Raw genomic sequence first — 18354 nt, forward strand, 5'->3', positions numbered from 1 at the left:
ATAAATAAATAATTTTTTTTTAAAAAAATTATTTATTAAGCCCAACTTTCTGCAATGCAGGGATTTCAAGGTGCAGCCCCCCCATCAAATTTGAAGCCATACCAGACCCTGCTTAGCATTGCAAATGTGCTAGCAGTTTTATTGCTGCACTTTCTATGTGAATGTAACGCTTTTATATGTAGCCGTGCATTTTTGTACTATTCTGCTTAAGCTACCTGTTGTCGCTTCCGTTTTCTGTATGCTGCTTGAATACATTTTTGAAATATTAAGCTGCATTGAAATTAAACATTCAAAATAATCAAGGTGCCTGCATCCCATTCTGGGGACTCCTATCTGACCCAGAGGCGCTGAGTTCCTCCTCCTCCTCCCTTCCTTCCTCCATCTGCCTGACATGTTTTATAGGCAGACTTGGGCAGGCGATAAGATCGGCGGCTCCAATTCACTCTGCCTAAGTATCCGTGCTGAAGCGCAGAATGGCGATCGCTATCGCCGCCCTCGCAAGGAGCCAAGGCACCCAGCAGAGGCAGTAGGAAAGACCCATTGCCACCGAGAACAAAATCCCGGGAGCGGCCGCGAGGTGATCAATCACGGGAGCTGGTTTCTCCACATTTCTGCCTTTTCATTCAACTGTCGGGGAGGGAAATCTCCCGCAGCGAGAGTTGCGCCATGCCGGGGATTTGGGAAAATGAGGGGCAATTCGGTCGAGTCAGCCACCGGCTCTGCCCTTTTGGAGGAAGTCCAGACTTGCGGCTCCAACACAGGCACAATGCCTTTTATTTTCTCTTACTCAGAACTCATAATTGCAGCTGTTTAAACATTTATCTTTTAGTGTATCTAAAGAAGAAGAAGGGGAGTGAGCTCCTTGTAGCACAAAGATGTTACATGAGACTCCAGATTAGCTGAATATTTGCCCCTTGCCTCAAAGAGAAGACGTAGGAGGCATGGCAGGACACCGAAGAGCTGGAAAAGGTGCAGGAAAGGACAAGCAAAATGATCAAGGGGCTGGGACAACTCCCATAAGGACCTCAGAAGTGCCTGCTGGATCAGGCCAGCAGCCCATTCTCAGTCCAGCATAATATATTATTAGTTTTAAAATACAAAATTATAAAACATACCACACAATTTATCACAGATACATTCTTATTGGACTTCCATCAGCACCTCTGATAATCCTCCATCTTATTCACTTCTTACGCATTTCCTAACTTAATATTGCCTTTACATTTTTAACATATCCCATCTCCTTTTTCATTTTTGCAATATTTCTAATATTATTCCTCACAAAGCTTCTTGCAATCCTACAAACGTCGTCTGATCATTGCAAATACTTTTCAAATAATCCGTAAATTTACTCCAGTCCTCGGTAAACTTCTGGTCCCGCCGGTTTCGGATCCTTCCCTTTAGTTTATCAAGTTCCGCATAGTCCATTAGTTTCATCCTCCATTCTTCCATCGTTGGTAATTCTTCTTGCTTCCATCTTTGGGCCAATAATATTCTTGCTGCTGTTACTGCATATAGAAAAAGCTTACATTCCTTTTTATTTATATCGTTTCCAACAATACCTAAGAGAAATGCTTCTGGTTTCTTTATAAATGTATATTTCAACATTTTTTTCGATTCATTATATATCATCTCCCAGAAGCATTTCATCTTTTTACACTCCCACCACATGTGATAAAATGTTCCCTCTTTTTCCTTACATTTCCAACATTTATTACTTACTTTATACATTTTTGCTAACTTTACTGGTGTAATGTACCATCTATACATCATTTTCATCACATTTTCTTTTAACGCATTACATGCAGTAAATTTTAAACCTTCAGTCCAGCATCCTGTTCTCAGAGTTGCAAACTAGATGCCTGGGGGAAACCAGCTGCAGGATTCAAACACAAGACCAACTCTCCTGTGATGGCCTTGGACTTGGGCTCAGACTTGGAACCAGAGGAGTTTCAGTCTGCACCAGATCCTTTGCCTCAGGCATGAAAGAAGTGGTCCTTGAGGTATTGCAGTCCTGAGCCATTTAGCACTTTATAGGTCAAAACCAGCACTTTGAATTGGGCCTGGAAACTAATTGGGAGCCAGTGCGGTCAGACCAGGATAGGTGCAATATGCTCAAACCGTGAGCAACCTGGCTGCCAAATTCTGCACCAGCTGAAGTTTCTGAACTGTCTTCAGAGGCAGCCCTACGTAGAACGCATTGCAGTAATCTAACCTTGAAGTTATCAGAGCATAGACAACAGGAGTTAGGCTCTCCCTGTCCAGATAGGGGTGTACCAAGTCTGGGGCCTGATCCTGAAGAGCCCCAGTCTGCACAGGTTCCCCTGCAACAAGCACCAGCTGGGCCGAGTCAGGGGCCTACACCTGCCCTGGCTCCAGATGTGGGGATGACCTCATTGCCTCCAGCTGGGCCATCACTTACAGCTGCTCCACTACCAGTTGGGTCAGGGGAGGCTGAGGCGGCCCCTGGGTCTAGTAACCCACTGACGTCTCCCGAGCTGCAGAGACTCAGGTCTGAGAGAAGGAAAGACCTGAGTATTCGCAGGAGAAGTGCTCGCCTTTGGGCGAGACAGGAAGGTGAGTCACCGGGGGATCAGGACCGGCCGTTACCCCGACAAAGATAAAAGGCTGTCGGACCCCGCCCCAGGTTTTGGGAGCACCATTGCTGTATGCCAGATCCTGCCTGAGATCCTGTACCTGTCCTTGCCTGGTTTCCTGCCTTGGCCCTGTTGGACTGACTCCTAGCAGAACCTTTGAATTCTGGACCGGACCTGGACCGCGTTTCAGGGGTTATCCCCAGGCCCAGCACATCTCCTGTCTCTCCAGCCACTGTGATTGAGAAGCACCGCTGCCTCCAAGCATGAAGACAAAGCCTTGCCCTTGGGGCGATTGGCCATCGATAGCCCTCTCCTCTTCCTCCATGAATTTGCCAAGGGTCAAAACGGCTCACAAAAATGTCTTTATTAGGAGAAAGTTGCCCCAGAATATCAAAGAATCTTCATGAGAAGTTTCGAAAAAGGAAATCTTGTGTCGAAGTGTTGAGAACCTACCATATTTTTTGCTCTATAAGACTCACTTTTTCCCTCCTAAAAAGTAAGGGGAAATGTGTGTGCGTCTTATGGAGCGAATGCAGGCTGCGCAGCTATCCCAGAAGCCAGAACAGCAAGAAGGATTGCTGCTTTCACTGCGCAGTGATCCCTCTTGCTGTTCTGGCTTCTGAGATTCAGAATATTTTTTTTCTTGTTTTCCTCCTCCAAAAACTAGGTGTGTCTTGTGGTCTGGTGCGTCTTATAGAGCGAAAAATACGGTAACTTAAGATTGGGGGGGAAAGAGAAATAGAGAGAGCCAAACTGGGCAGATTCTTACCCCTGCCCTAGAGCTGCTGAAGGCTAATGGGAGTTGTAGTCCAAACCCAAGTTGGGGGGGGGGGTAGAGAGAGACTGGTAATAGTTGTTCCTGGAAATTAGAGACAGAAGATATATTTGGCCTTGTTTGCATTTCAACACAAAGCTAAACAAATCCCCGAAACAATATGTGAAACGAAACACAGCAGTCCTTGAAAATTCACACTTCTCCAAATTTTAGGATGAAGTTGCTTCTGTGTGTGTGTAGAAAAATGCATCTATTAAAGGGAAGAGTGTGTTAACACATCATCAAGGGCATGAAAGTAACGTACAAAGTTTATTATATCGGGCACAATATCTTGCAAAAATTCACACATTAGGCAACGATACAGGCCAAAATGTGTGGTTTATTAGAAATCTGCACTGAAAGGATGAAAATTTCAATAATAATAATAATAATAATAATAATAATAATAATAATAATAATAATAATTTATTATTTATACCCCGCCCATCCGGCTGAGTTTCCCCAGCCACTCTGGGCGGCTCCCAATCAAATGTTAAAAACAGTACAGCATTAAATATTAAAAACTTCCCTGAACTGGGCTGCCTTAAGATGTCTTTTAAAATAGGATAGCTGCTTATTTCCTTCACATCTGGTGGGAGGGTGTTCCACAGGGCGGGAGCCAGCACCAAGAAGGCCCACTGCCTGGTTCCCCGTAACCTCACTTCTCGCAATGATGGAACCGCCAGAAGGCCCTCGGCGCTGGACCTCAGGGTCTGGGCAGAACGATGGGGGTGGAGACGCTCCTTCAGGTGTACTGGACAGAGGCTGTTTAGGGCTTTCAAGGTCAGTACCAACACTTTGAATTTTGCTCGGAAACGTACTGGGAGCCAATGTAGATCTTTCAGGACCGATGTTATGTGGACTTGGTGGCCGCCATCAGTCACCAGTCTAGCTGCTGCATTCTGGATTAGTTGTAGTTACCGGGTCACCTTCAAAGGTAGCCCCACGTAGAGCGCATTGCAGTAGTCCAAGCGGGAGATAACTAGAGCATGCATCACTCTGGTGAGACAGTCTGCGGGCAGGTAGGGTCTCATCCTGCGTACCAGATGAAGTTGGTAGACAGCTGCCCTGGACACAGAATTGACCTGCACCTCCATGGACAGCTGTGAGTCCAGAATGACTCCCAGGCTGCGCACCTGGTTCTTCAATGGGCACAGTTGCCCCATTCAGGACCAGGGAATTCTCCACACCTGCCCGCTTCCTGTCCACCACTGTGTGTGTGTATTTACTGAGATATGTAAACAGTGTAGAGATTCCTTGAAATACAAAGTAAGCTAAACAAACCAATAAATATTTGTTTGCTTCTTCATATTTATATCTGCCACTACTCCTCCTATCTGGTCCCATCACCTCCTGGCAAATAGGAGGGGAAGAAATGGAGGCAGTGAGAGATTTTACTTTCCTGGGCTCCGTGATCACTGCAGATGGTGACAGCATTCACGAAATTAAAAGACGCCTGCTCCTTGGGAGAAAGGCCATTACAAACCTAGACAGCATCTTAAAAACCAGAGACATCACCTTGCCAACAAAGGTCCATATAGTAAAAGCTATGGTTTTCCCAGTAGTGATGTATGGAAGTGAGAGCTGGACCATAAAGAAGGCTGATCGCCGAAGAATGGATGCTTTTGAATTCTGGTGCTGGAGGAGACTCTTGAGAGTCCCATGGACTGCAAGAAGATCAAACATATCCATTCTGAAGGAAATCAGCCCCAAGTGCTCACTGGAAGGACAGATCCTGAAGCTGAGGCTCCAAGACTTTGGCCACCTGATGAGAAGAGAAGACTCCCTGGAAAAGACCCTGATGCTGGGAAAGATGGAGGGCACAAGGAGAAGGGGACGACAGAGGACGAGATGGTGGGACAGTGTTCTCGAAGCTACCAGCATGAGTTTGACCAAACTGCAGGAGGCAGTGGAAGACAGGAGCGCCTGGCGTGCTCTGGTCCAGGGGGTCACGAAGAGGCGGACACGACTAAATGACTAAACAACAAGGGTGAAGATTCTGCTCGGTCCCTTTCCCTGGCCTGACGCTTTCTAGACAGGAACATTGCAGCACTCTCTTGGCATTGGAAATCCACGGATGGGTCGAGCAGAGCAGATGGGGTGAGGCCAGGAAGATACGCCAGAGTCCCAAAGCATCTCTTTTCTCCACTTAGCAAAAGGAATGTGTGGGCTCAGCTGTGGGTTTATGTTGACACCTGGTGGCAGGATCTGAAACTGTGGTGACATGCGAGGGGACGTTGTGATAGCAAGACGGAGATGTCACTGTAGAATATTAATCGCTACGAATTGGAAAGGAGAGAAAACACTGGCAAAGCTGGAGTGGCAAAATAAACGGTTGGAATATGCCAAGTTGGCAAAATTTAAATAAGTTGCAGTTCTTGTTATTAAATATAGGAAGAAAAAAGCACACCAAGAACTCAGGCCAATGTAAGTTTCAATAGTGGGAGTGGTCCCTACTTGCAAATCAATAGTTAACAAAAACACATGTAATTATTATTAATATTGATTATCTTCAGTTGTTATCTCTGAGAAACGTAGAAAATAACAGGATATGTTTATCCGAAAGTCTTCAAACTTACGCGACCCTTTAAAAATTAGATAAGGAACCAAATGTTACATAATATTGTTTTATAATTTATGACTGTTTTATAATTTAGGATAATTTAGAATTTAAATGTATTTTCATGTAATATTTGATACTTCCAGCTGATGAAGGTGAATACATCGAAACAGGGCCCTGTCCTGGTTTCTGATCCATAATTGATTTCTGACTTCTGCTCAGTGATTGAAACTAAGATCTTCACGTCAAATCTGACTATGGACTAACATGAACTTATCTCTGCTCATAAACTCTTATCTTTAATTCTGTAATGAATTATTGTGTTATACATATCTTTATGAGTTTGAGTTTGTAATCTCTATGTGAGTTGGCAAAATTGACAGAAAAACCGAGAGGCCACACTGATCAAACGTTTATTAGGAAATGGGACGTGTACAAAAAATGTCTTAAGGTTCACTGTAATAACATGACGTCTGTGGCAGCCCTTGAATGATTTCTATGGTATGGTGGATAACCATAAGAGAATATAATACTGAAACTTAACAAAAGAACAGGGAAATAAATAGTGCGCCAGATAGATTAAGTGGTAGTTGCCTGATGGGAAGCGATTAGAAATTTACGAAGAATGTAATGTGATGTGATGTAACAAATATTGCCATTTTTTCCCTCCTTTCCGGATAACCCTCTTGTTTGTTACTTATTTTTCATCTCAATAAAGCATTTAAAAATAATTTTGAAAAGATAAGACAGAGAGCTTTTTCTCTGTGTGTGCCCGTGATTTCAGATCGTATCCCCTGGAACACTTTTGGGGAAGAGATTCTGCTTTGCATGTGTAAGAACACAAGAAGAAGAAGAAGACGCTGGATCAGGCTCATGCCCCATCTAGACCAGAGCCCTGTTCTTACAGTGGACAGCCTGGGGGGGAACCAGTGAGAAGAGCAACTTTCCCCCTCCTGGGGTTTCCAGCAACTCGGATTCAGAAGCATTCTTGCCTGGGGAGGCAGAGCGTAGCCATCATGTCTAGTAGCTATCCATGGTCCTCTCCTCCTCTATGAATTTGTCTAATCCTCTTTTAAAGCCATCTTGCTTGGTGGCCATCACTTCCTCTTGTGGCAGGGAGTTCCACAGTCCAATTATGAGCTGCACGAAGGACTTTTATCTCTCCAAAATCTTCGAACGTTCAGTTTCACTGGATTCCCACGTTATGAGAGGGGGAGAAAAACTTTTCTCTATCTGCTTTAGTAATTACGCGTCGCTCAACACTCCAAGACAAATGCAATAATCCAGAGGATATTTTTTTTTTGAAAAAAATGAAAAACATAGGCATGATGCAGCAAGCAAGTTTGTAGCTTGGGGGTCCTCCTGGATCCTTTGCTGTCGCTGGAGGCTCAGGTGGCCTCAGTGGCCCTGAGTGCCTTCCATCAGCTTTGGCTGCTGGCCCAGCTACGCCCCTATCTGACAGGGATAGCCTAACTCCTGTTGCCTATGCTCTGATAACTTCAAGGTTAGATTACTGCAATGTGTTATATGTAGGGTTGCCTCGGAAGACAGTTTGGAAACTTCAGCTGGTGCAGAATTCAACGGCCAGGTTGCTCACCGGAACAAGACGTTTTGAGCATATTGCACCTATCCTGGTCCGGCTGCCCTGGCTACCAATTAGTTTCCGGGCCCAATTCAAAGTGCTGGTTTTGACCTATAAAACCTTAAACGGCTCAGGACCGCAATACCACAAGGACTGCCTCTTTCCACATGAACCTACCCAGACCCTGAGATCATCTTCTGAGGGCCTGATTTGTGTGCCTCCTCCTTGAGAGGTCCAGAGGGTGGCAACACGAGAATGGGGCCTTCTCTGCAGTGGCTCCCTGTCTGTGGAATGCTCTCCCCAGGGAAGTTCGCCTGGCGCCTTCATTACACACCTTTAGGCGCCAGGCAAAAAGGTTCCTTTTTTACCAGGCCATGGGTTGATTTGATTGACATCCCATGCCCTTTTAAAATGTGGTTTTTTTGGGGGGGGGGGTATTCGGTTGTTGTTTTTATTTTGATTATATACCGTATTTTTCCATCTATAAGACGCCCCTCATGTATAAGACTACCCCTATTTTTTGAGCCCAAAATTAAGAAATAAGTATTTTAACATTCCGTGTATAAGACGACCCTCAGTTTTAAAATTCCAATGCAGGAATCTCAACCAAAGCATCCAAGACAGATGGCCATCCAATTTTAAAATTTGGGGGAAAATATGGTCTTATACGGGATGCATGTGGTGCTGTGGGTTAAACCACAGAGCCTAGGACTTGCCAATCAGAAGAGCGGCGGTTTGAATCCCTGCGACGGGTTTAGCTCCCGTTGCTCAGTTCCAGCTCCAGCCAACCTAGCAGTTCGAAAGCACATCAAAGTGCAAGTAGATAAATAGGTACCACTCCAGCGGGAAGGTAAACGGTGTTTCCGTGCGCTGCTCTGGTTCGCCAGAAGCGGCTTAGTCATGCTGGCCACATGACCGGCTCCCTCGGCCAATAAAGCGAGATGAGCGCCACAACCCCAGAGTCGGCCACGACTGGACCTAATGGTCAGGGGTCCCCTTACCTTTACCTTTATAGTCTTATACACGGAAAAATATGGTATATTGTGGTTTCATATTTTGATTTTGTTCTGAGAAATGCCCTGAGACCTCCGGGTATAGGGCGGTATATAAATTCAACAAATAAATAAACATGATGTGCTCTGATACAAGCTCTCACATCCCGATCCAGTTGGAGGCGCTGCACATTCACGTTGCACCCATGTTGCATGCTCAATTCCCTTGCGCTCCAAAGCCTTGAACCAGGAATCGGGGCTCCATGGGTCAAAGTATTTTAACAGCAGCAGTCGAGGTCCCATCAGGGCACCCTCTGGAGGTACCTGACGCAGCCCCCTGGCTTGAAATTGACAGCCCCAGTCAGTGCTGAGATAGGGGGTAATTTGCACGCCTCACCTATCCTGCCTCAGGGTCTGCGATGGAAGAAAAATGGGGCGTAAATGCAAATAGGATAAATACGTACTCAATGCCAGTCAATGAGTTCCTTCCATCCTCAGTGTGGAGGGGGCCATTCAGGGCCCACAATCAAAGGCTTGTGCCCCATAGCCCAGGCCCTCTGTTTCTATAGTACCCTGCTACATCTTTTACTTACCCCCCAAACTTCTGGGGGGAAATAGCGGGATATTTAATAATAATAATAATAATAATAATTTATTTATACCCCGCCCATCTGACTGGGTTTCCCCAGCCACTCTGGGCGGCTTCCAACCAAAAACAATACAGCGTCAGACATTAAAAACTTCCCTAAAAAGGGCTGCCTTCAGGTGTCTTTTAAAAGTAAAATAGTTGCTTATTGCCTTGATATCTGATGGGAGGGCGTTCCACAGGGTGGGCGCCACTACGGAGAAGGCCCTCTGCCTGGTTCCCTGTAACCTCACTTCTTGCAGGGAGGGAACTGCCAGAAGGCCCTCAGAGCTGGACCTCAGTGTCTGGGCAGAATGATGGGGTGGAGACGCTCCTTCAGGTCTACTGGACCAAGGCCATTTAGGGCTTTCAAGGTCAGCACCAACACCTTGAATTGTGCTCGGAAACGTACTGGGAGCCAATGTAGGTCTTTCAGGACCGGTGTTATGTGGTCTCAGCGGCTGCTCCCAGTCACCAGTCTGGCTGCCGCATTCTGGATTAGTTGTAGTTTCTGGGTCACCTTCAAAGGTAGCCCCACACAGAGCGCATTGCAGTAGCCCTAGTATTTGAAGATGATTCCTGACTTGAAGTATGTTTTGTTTCCTTGCAAAAATAATGGCTCTAGCAAGCAGTTCTTTGGGCAAAGGGGAATCATGCTGTGATTTGAGTTCTAGCCACCCCCAAATATTTCTTTTTATTATTATTATTTAAAAACGTGATTCTGATTTGTGTTGCTACAGAAGGAAGTGCCTTTTATTGGGCCTCCCTTGGTTGCCCTCTAACGGCCATTAAAAGAAAACGCACCCACACAAAGCAGCCATGTATTACGTAGAGCTCTGAGACTGTACTGATGGAAGGGACCCCAGGGGGACATCTAGTCCAGCCCCCTGCAATGCAGGAATCTCAACTGAAGCATCCATGACAGACGGCCACCCAACCTATTCTTAAAAACCTCCAAGGAAGGAGAGTCCACCACCTCCCGAGAGAGACGGCTCCACTGTCGAACGGCTCTTATCATCAAAATGTTGTTCCTGATGTTTAGCTGGAATTTCCTTTCTTGTAACTTGATGTCATGGGTTTGAGTCCTACCCTCCGGTGCAGGAGAAAACAAGCTTGCTTCCTCTTCCATGTGGCAGTCCTTGAGATATTTGAAAACGGCTCTCATATCGCATCTCAGCTTTCTCTTTTCCAGGCTAAACATACACAGCTCCTTCAACCGTTCCTCATCAGGCTTGGTTTCCAGAACCTTGATAATCTTGGTTGCTTAATTAGTTCTTCCCAGTCCTATTTTTTTCTTTAAAAAAGTTTAGGGGTACTGCCATTTTGACTCAAGAAAATCACCACTGTATAGTTCAAATCGTGGAAAATAAATACAGTAAATGGACAAAAGCACAAAGATCCACAAAATGTTTACGGGCATGTGTTCCCCTGCACCCCCCCCCCGAAAAAAGCACTGGTTTTTCCTAATATTTTGTTGGAATCTCCTTTCTTAAATATGGTTTCTTTCATTACTAGTGCAGGGCGTTCAGAAGATGGTCATTGCAAGAGGAGGATAGTGCATTGGGGCAAATGGGGCACGCCCCCCCCAACCTCATCCGGCCCCCAGCTGCCTGCCTTACTTATTTCCAGCCCAGTGAGTGGCCCTGCCTCCCGGCCTTCTCCTCCTCAGTCTCAGGGCTGCTCTTGCAGAACTCAGCCGGGAAGAGGAGCATGGGGACACGACGAGTTGGCTCAAGCTCTCATTGGCTCTGGCGCCACCTACTGGTCACCTCCCTGCCTTCCGTCCAACCAGTCCCAACGGTGACCAGGCGCCGCTGTAAACAGATGCTGCCGAAATGTCGGCTCGCGGCTCGATTCTGCCAGCTTCTCTGCAAAAGCAACAATCCCAGAAGAACAAGCACTGAAACTGGAGCTGAGGCAGAGAAGCCAGGACTGAGGAGCTGGGGCTGCATAGAGCATTTGTCTCATGTCTACAAAGAAATCACGCCCTGCAACTCACAAGTCCTGGCTTTACCTCCACAAGGGTGACCTGGCTGTGGTGACCTGGTTGGGGACTCCTGGGGAGGGGAATCTGCATGCGCTTGTTTAGTCGTTTAGTCATGTCCGCCTCTTCGTGCCCCCCTGGACCAGAGCACGCCAGGCACTCCTGTCTTCCACTGCCTCCCGCAGTTTGGTCAGACTCATGCTGGTAGCTTCGAGAACACTGTCCCACCATCTCGTCCTCCGTCGTCCCCTTCTCCTTGTGCCCTCCATCTTTCCCAACATCTGGGTCTTTTCCAGGGAGTCTTCTCTTCTCATGAGGGGGCCAAAGTCTTGGAGCCTCAGCTTCAGGATCTGTCCTTCCAGTGAGCACTCAGGGCTGATTTCCTTCAGAATGGAGACGTTGGATCTTCTTGCAGTCCATGGGACTCTCAAGAGTCTCCTCCAGCACCAGAATTCAAAAGCATCCATTCTTCGGTGATCAGCCTTCTTGATGGTCCAGCTCTCACTTCCATACATCACTACTGGGAAAACCAGAGCTTTAACTATACGGACCTTTGTTGGCCAGGTGATGACTCTGCATGTGCTTAGAGGCATCTTTAAGATGGTCAAGCCAGAGGGCATCACACCTACAGGACCACCTCTCCTGGTATGCCTCACGGAGGACCTTAAGGTCCACAAATGACAACACTTTGGAGGTCCCAAGTGGCAAGGTGGTTAGACTGGTCTCAACTAGGGCCAGGGCCTTTTCAGTACTGGCCCCGACTTGGTGGAATGCTCTGTCACAAGAGACCAGGGCCCTGCGGGACTTGACATCTTTCCACAGGGCCTGCAAGACAGAGCTGTTCCGCTGGGCCTCTGGTATACGGACTTTAACTATACGGACCTTTGTTGGCAAGGTGATGTCTCTGCTTTTTAAGATGCTGTCTAGGTTTGTCATTGCTTTTCTCCCAAGAAGCAGACATCTTTTAATTTCTGTCACCATCTGTTCCGTCTGGCCTTTGGTTTGGACTCAGTCTGACCCTTACGTTTCCCTCCCCTTATGGTTTTCATCTATGGGCTACTATTAAAATGAAGCTGCATTTTAAATTGTATTTTAACCCATAATTTAAATTGGTTTTTTCCCTCTTCTCCCCCCCCCCTTATGTTTTTATTGTAATTTTACTGCTATTAGCCACCCTGAGCCCAGCTCTGGCCAGGGAGGGCGGGGTATAAATAAAAATTCATTATTATTATTATTATTATTATTATTATTATTATTATTATCTTCTAGCGGTTTCTAATTCGAAAGAGAAGCTTCAGCAACAAATCCCTGCAAAGGCACGCCGGTCCTTAATCTCATCCAACTTGAACCTGCCAAATTCATCTCCACTGAATGTCCACAAGTTCTGGTTTGTTCTGGCACAAACAAGATGGCATGATTCAGGTCTGAAACATTTGGGGCCACATTCCACAGGCCTGAGACCCAGAGGTTTGTTGACCTTTTGCAGAGAAAATCCTGGAGAGGGGCGCGATCTGGGGAGGGGAACAGCCAGCGGTGGAATGGCAGCTGCATCTCTGAAAAGGCCTTTTTTTAAACAAAAGATGGAGAAGGGATGCTCTTAATGGATGCAATGTCTAAATCTTCCCCCGGGGCAGGAGCAGGAGCTATTTCAAGCTCCCACATATGTCAGGACTGTGAAAATACTGTTTGTGGGGAGAGTAAGGGATGAGGAATGGCGGGGAGGGCGGGGAGGGGGGTAAATATAGCCTTGCCACATTCCTGTCCAAAAATACATCTCTGGGGGAACTTTCAGAATCCATTGTCGATTCACTGGGAGACTGGCTCAGTCGGGAGGAAATCGTCCATCATGCTCTGAGCACGGAAAAAGAGATGGACTGAGCGCTAAGAAACAGGCTCCCCCCCCCCAAAAAAAATGGGGGTTGTAGGAGAGGAGAGGAGCCATGGATGCGAAGGTCACCCCAGAGGCATCCCAGCTGGCGGGAAAGTGCGGCAAGGGACGCTTCCCTCCTCGCCCCCACTGTCCCATTTTTAAAACAATTTAGATCTTAATGATTTTCTCTCCCCCCCCCCACCTCCTTTTCAGTTTTAAGCTGCCTCTTTCTGGTTCTCCCAGATAGCCTTAATTTTACGCTTTGGTGATGCTCATTTTCTAAGACTTTTAAAATTAATTATTTTTTGTCCAGTCCAGAGTTATTAGGAAGAAAAAACTCCCAAAATCATAGCCGGGGGGGGGGGGGTGTCTGTTCCTACAAACCATTTAACGAAACCCTCTGGGTTTATGGTTTCCTACAATTTCTTTATTCTTTAATAATTTTAAAAAAAACACATCCCTCTGGAAAAATAGAATCAAGTCCTGAGTAACTTCGTTGAGGGTTGTATTGGAATGGGGCTGCGTCAGCTTAAATCAGTATTCGATTTATACCCCCCCCCCCACACCTCTCCTGTTTATCCTGTGAGGCTGGGCAAGACTGAGAGACAGCCAAGGCACCCAGTGGGCTCCAGGACGGAGCAGGGATTCGAACCCAGGTCTCCCAGGTCCTAGTCCGGCGCCCTAAACACTTCACCACACTGGCTCACAGTTGAAGTTGATCTCTGTAAAGGAGAAAATCAGTCCTTCTCTGACACCCATAAGGCAAACAGCAGTTTTGGGGGTGCAATTCAGTTCAGGAAACATGCATGGTGTGAGCGCCTGTCCTGCAAGTGCTGGAAAGTGGAGGAGAAGAAGAAGAAGAGGAAGAGGAGAAGAAGAAGAAGAGGAGGAGAAGAGGAGGAGGAGGAGGAGGAGGAGGGGGAGGATTTATTATTTGTATCCCGCCCATCTGACTGGGTAAAATGTAAAAAGGACAGACTGCAGATTTCTGTTTTGGTTCTGATTTGGGGGCCAGTTGGAAAGTTGCTTCCAAAACTGTTACAGTGGTACCTTGGTTCTCAAATGCCTTGGCACTCAAATAACTTGGAGCCCAAACACTGCAAACCCGGAAGTCAGTGTTCCGGTTTGCGAACTTTTTTTGGAAGCCGAATGTGTTCCATTTTGAGTGTTATACTGACAATTTGAGTGTTACGCTGAGTTCTGTCTGCTTTTGCTATTTATTTTGCATTTTTGTTTTTGCGGCACTTTTTTGTTTTGTTTTGGTGACTGTGTGGAACCCAGTTCAGCTACCGAGTGATTGATTGTGTGACTGCAGTACATTGTTTATTGCTTTCATTTTATGGATCAACGGTCTCGTTAGATAGTAAAACTCATGTTCAATTGCTGTTTTAGGAGTTGTTTTTAAAAAGTTTGAAATGGATTAATCCAGGCATAGGCAAATTCGGCCCTCCAGATGTTTTGGGACTACAACTCCCATCACCCCTAGCTAACAGGACCAGTGGTCAGGGTTGATGGGAGTTGTAGTCCCAAAACATCGGGGGGGGGTTGCCTATGCCTGGACTAAACCGTTTTGCATTACTTTTTATGGGAAAGGGCGCCTTGGTTTTGGAACGCTTTGGTTTTGGAACAGACTTCTGGAACGGATTATGCTTGAGAATCAAGGTACCACTGTATTTGCAAAAAAAGGAGCTGTTTTTCTTAAGACCTAGTACAGTCATACCTCGGGTTACAGGCGCTTTGGGGTTGCGTGATTTCGGGTTGTGCACCGCGGTGAACCCGGAAGTACCGGAACTGGTTACTTCCAGATTTCGGCACTTCCGCATGCGCAGAAGCACCAAATTGTGACCCGCGCATGTGCGGCGCTGCGGGTTGCGGACGTGCTTCCTGCACGGATCACGTTTGCAACCTGAGCATCCACTGTAATCATAAGAACCTAAGAAAAGCCTGCTGGATGAGTCCAATGGCTCATCTGGTCCAGCCTCCTGTTCTAGCAGTGGCTAAGCAGGTGCCCATTGTGGGGACCCCCCAAGCAGGATTCAAGCATGAGAGCCCCCCCCCCCTCGCCTGCTGAAGCTTCCAGAAACTGGGATTCAGCAGTTTTGCTCCCTCCAACTTGTGGATGCAAAGCACAGCCATTCTGGCCCCTGATTGCCCTCTCATCTCCCAGAAACCCACCCGTCTCTTGTCTCAGGCTTTGCATTCCACTCCTCACCCACTTCCCAGACAGTGGGGTGCAGGGGAGCTTTCTGGGGGGGGGACAGTGGGGGTTGCGGCCGCTGCAGTGGGTGCCCCAGGGAGAAACAAGGGTGAGAACCGAGGACACAATAGCAGCTCTTCAGCTTCTATTTTTTAATCATTTGTAGAAATGAACTCCCAATTTCCAACAATGGCTTTTTCAGCATCCTGCCTTCAGAAACCCAACCAAGTCTTCTTCTTCTTTTCTTTTTTTTAAGGGTTTTAAAAAAAATATTATCTATCAAAGTGTTTAAAGAGCAACAGCGCCAAAGCAAAGAATCTGAAAATTCTCCCCAAACCAAACAGCACAACTCTCCCCAAACCCATACAACATGCCTTTGTAAAAAATAATTTAAGATCCTGAAAAGGTAGGTTTAAAAAAAACTCCAAACATTTGTCACCAAAATAATCCTCCTTTTTTCTTTTTTTTTTTGCATTTCTGTCCAAGTTCTTGCCTAATTTGAGATGAATCACTCCAGATCTAAATCATAAGCCGTCTGAACCCACAAGAAATGCAGAACGGATGGGTGGGCGGGTTTGCCGTGGTTGGGCTCCATAGGGAAAACCACACATCAGTGGCTCTCCACTACCCTTGGGATGCCAGCATTGCAACGAGAGTTAAAGAATGGGAGAGGTGGAAGGGGTCCTGTGAGTCATCTAGTCCACCCCCACCTGCAATGCAGGAATTTTAGCTAAAGCATCAAACCACCTCTTCAGAACTTCCAAAGAGGGAGAGCTCACCACCTTCTCGAGGACACCATTCCAAATGATCTTACCATCAGAAAGTTCTTCCTAAAATTTAGTTGGAATTGCCTTCCTCCTCATTTGAATCTGTGGGTTCTGAAGCAGCAGAAAACAAGCTTCCTCCATCTTCCATGTGACGCCCCTTCAGATATCTGAAGTTGGCTCTCGTACCATAGAATTGTAGTCTCGGAAGGGACCTGGAGGGACATCTAGTCCAAACCCCTGCAATGCAGGAATCCCAACTAAAGCACCCAAGGCAGATGGCCATCTTTCCCTTCTCAGTCTCCTCTTGCTTAGGCTAAACACACACAACTCCCTCAACCATCCCTTCCAGACCTTTGATCATCTTGGTTGCCCTCCTGCCCACACCTTCCATCTTGTCAATGTCCTTCTTAAACTGGGGTGCCCAGAACGGGATGCATTACTCCATTGGTTTGGGTCGTCCCCTCTGGAGCAGCAGCCTCTGCCCCTTTACAATGCTCCTGGCCATCTTGAGGACCTAGACATCTTTGAAGCACCTGCTAAAGGGAATACTCAAGACCTTCAGCCACCTTTAGCCAGATACCTTCTCCAGTGTCAGGGATTGTACCTAATTTCGAGACATTTGAGCTGCCTGATCTGTGCGTGCATTTTGGGGGATCCCTAGCCTCGTTGAAGGGACGTGGGTGGCACTGTGGGTTAAACCACAGAGCCTAGGACTTGCCAATCAGAAGGTCGGCGGTTCGAATCCCCGCAACGGGGTGAGCTCCTGTTTCTTGGTCCCTGCTCCTGCCAACCTAGCAGTTCAAAAGCACGTCAAAGTGCAAGTAGATAAATAGGTACCGCTCCGGCAGGAAGTAAACGGCGTTTCCGTGCGCTGCTCTGGTTCACCAGAAGCGGCTTAGTCATGCTGGCCACATGACCCGGAAGCTGTACGCCGGCTCCCTGGGCCAATAAAGTGAGATGAGCGCCGCAACCCCAGAGTCATTCACGACTGGACCTAATGGTCAGGGGGTCCCTTTACCTTTACCTAGGTTTGTGGAACAGGAACCCCGGCCTCCTAACACAGCCCCAAACTCATCCCACAAAGCATCGTGCCCTTGTGCCGGCTCCCTCACCCCAACGGCATGGACCCTCAACCCACGGGAGACCTCCTCTCCCCTCACCCCAATGCCCAGGGGGCGAGAGGGACACCTAGAGCATGTAAAAGTCATTGTTGTTTGACAAGTCCGCGTAGTGGCGAAGGCTCAGCGCCGATGGGGGGTGCTGCTGCGACGGCTTCTCGCTCTTCCGCAACCTCCGCCCCTTGGCCTCTCCCACGGGCGTCCGGTGGCACTGTGGCCCCGGTTTGGGCTTGGCCCCGCCTCGCCCGTGGCCCCCGAGTTTGTGGTTCTCATTGCAATAGGCCACGCAGCAGCGGCAGGCCAGGAAGGGCTTGGCGTGGTCTTTGGCCTTTGACCTGGGCAGCGGCGCCAGGCCCCTTTGGACGGGGAGGCCTTTCGGCCGGGAGCCGGGCGCTTCAGCCGGTCCTTTCAAGCGGCCCTTCTTCTTCTGGACGTGGTCCAGGCTGATGTCCGAGTGGGAAGAGCAGCTCTCGTTCCAGGAGCAGCTGCCGGCTGCGTTGAGGCTCCTCAGGGGCAGCGCCAAGCGCAGGGCTTTCCAAAATTTGGAGCCGGGGCGCTTGGACCTCTCTCCCTTCCAGGCCACAAAGGCCACCGACTCCCTCAGCTGCTGGATGTTGGGGTGGGCGCGGAGCAGGGGGCGGTACTCCACCACCACCAGCTTGGTGGCGATGTTGTTCTGGCACAAGAGACCGAGCTTGAACTCCAGCATGCTGATGCTTTTCTCCAGGATGTAATCGGGACTCAGGACCACAATCATCTTGCGGCTCCTCTGGATGAAATCAAAAATGGCTTCCGTGGTATCTGAGGGGAGAGGAAAGGAGGACAGTCAGGTCTCTGCGCCTATATCAGCCTGGATAGCTCAGCTGGTTAGAGCGTGGCGCTGAGAATGCCAAGGTTTCAGGTTCTTCCTTTCTCCCCCCAATTTTTAGAAATAGCATTCATTTTAAGCAGAATCACATTTATACATTACAGTGGTACCTTGGTTCTCAGACTGAATCCGTTCCAAAACCAAAGTGTTCCAAAACCAAGGCACACTTTCCCATAGAAAGTACAGTGGTACCTTGGGCTACATACGCTTCAAGTTACATACGCTTCAGGTTACAGACTCCGCTAACCCAGAAATAGTACCTCGGGTTAAGAACTTTGCTTCAGGATGAGAACAGAAATTGTGCAGCGGCAGCGTGGCAGCAGCGGGAGGCCTCATTAGTTAAAGTGGTGCTTCAGGTTAAGAACGGACCTCCAGAACGA

General features: G+C 47.7%; 1 protein-coding gene across 5 annotated transcripts in view; it reads right to left on the minus strand.

The window, feature by feature from the left end:
* Positions 1 to 16999: 16999 nt before the first annotated feature.
* Positions 17000 to 18354, minus strand: part of IL1RAP (interleukin 1 receptor accessory protein) — a 102465-nt gene continuing 101110 nt past the window's right edge. For all 5 annotated transcript variants that reach the window (XM_081007479.1, XM_081007481.1, XM_081007482.1 and 2 more), the window contains one exon: positions 17000 to 17907. In XM_081007479.1, the coding sequence (XP_080863605.1) occupies positions 17177 to 17907 (731 nt within the window). In that variant the 3' untranslated portion in view covers positions 17000 to 17176. The remainder of the gene's footprint in view (positions 17908 to 18354) is intronic.

Source organism: Podarcis pityusensis, assembly GCF_964106645.2.
Source record: "Podarcis pityusensis genome assembly, chromosome: 5".
NCBI classification, from domain to species: Eukaryota; Metazoa; Chordata; class Lepidosauria; order Squamata; family Lacertidae; genus Podarcis; species Podarcis pityusensis.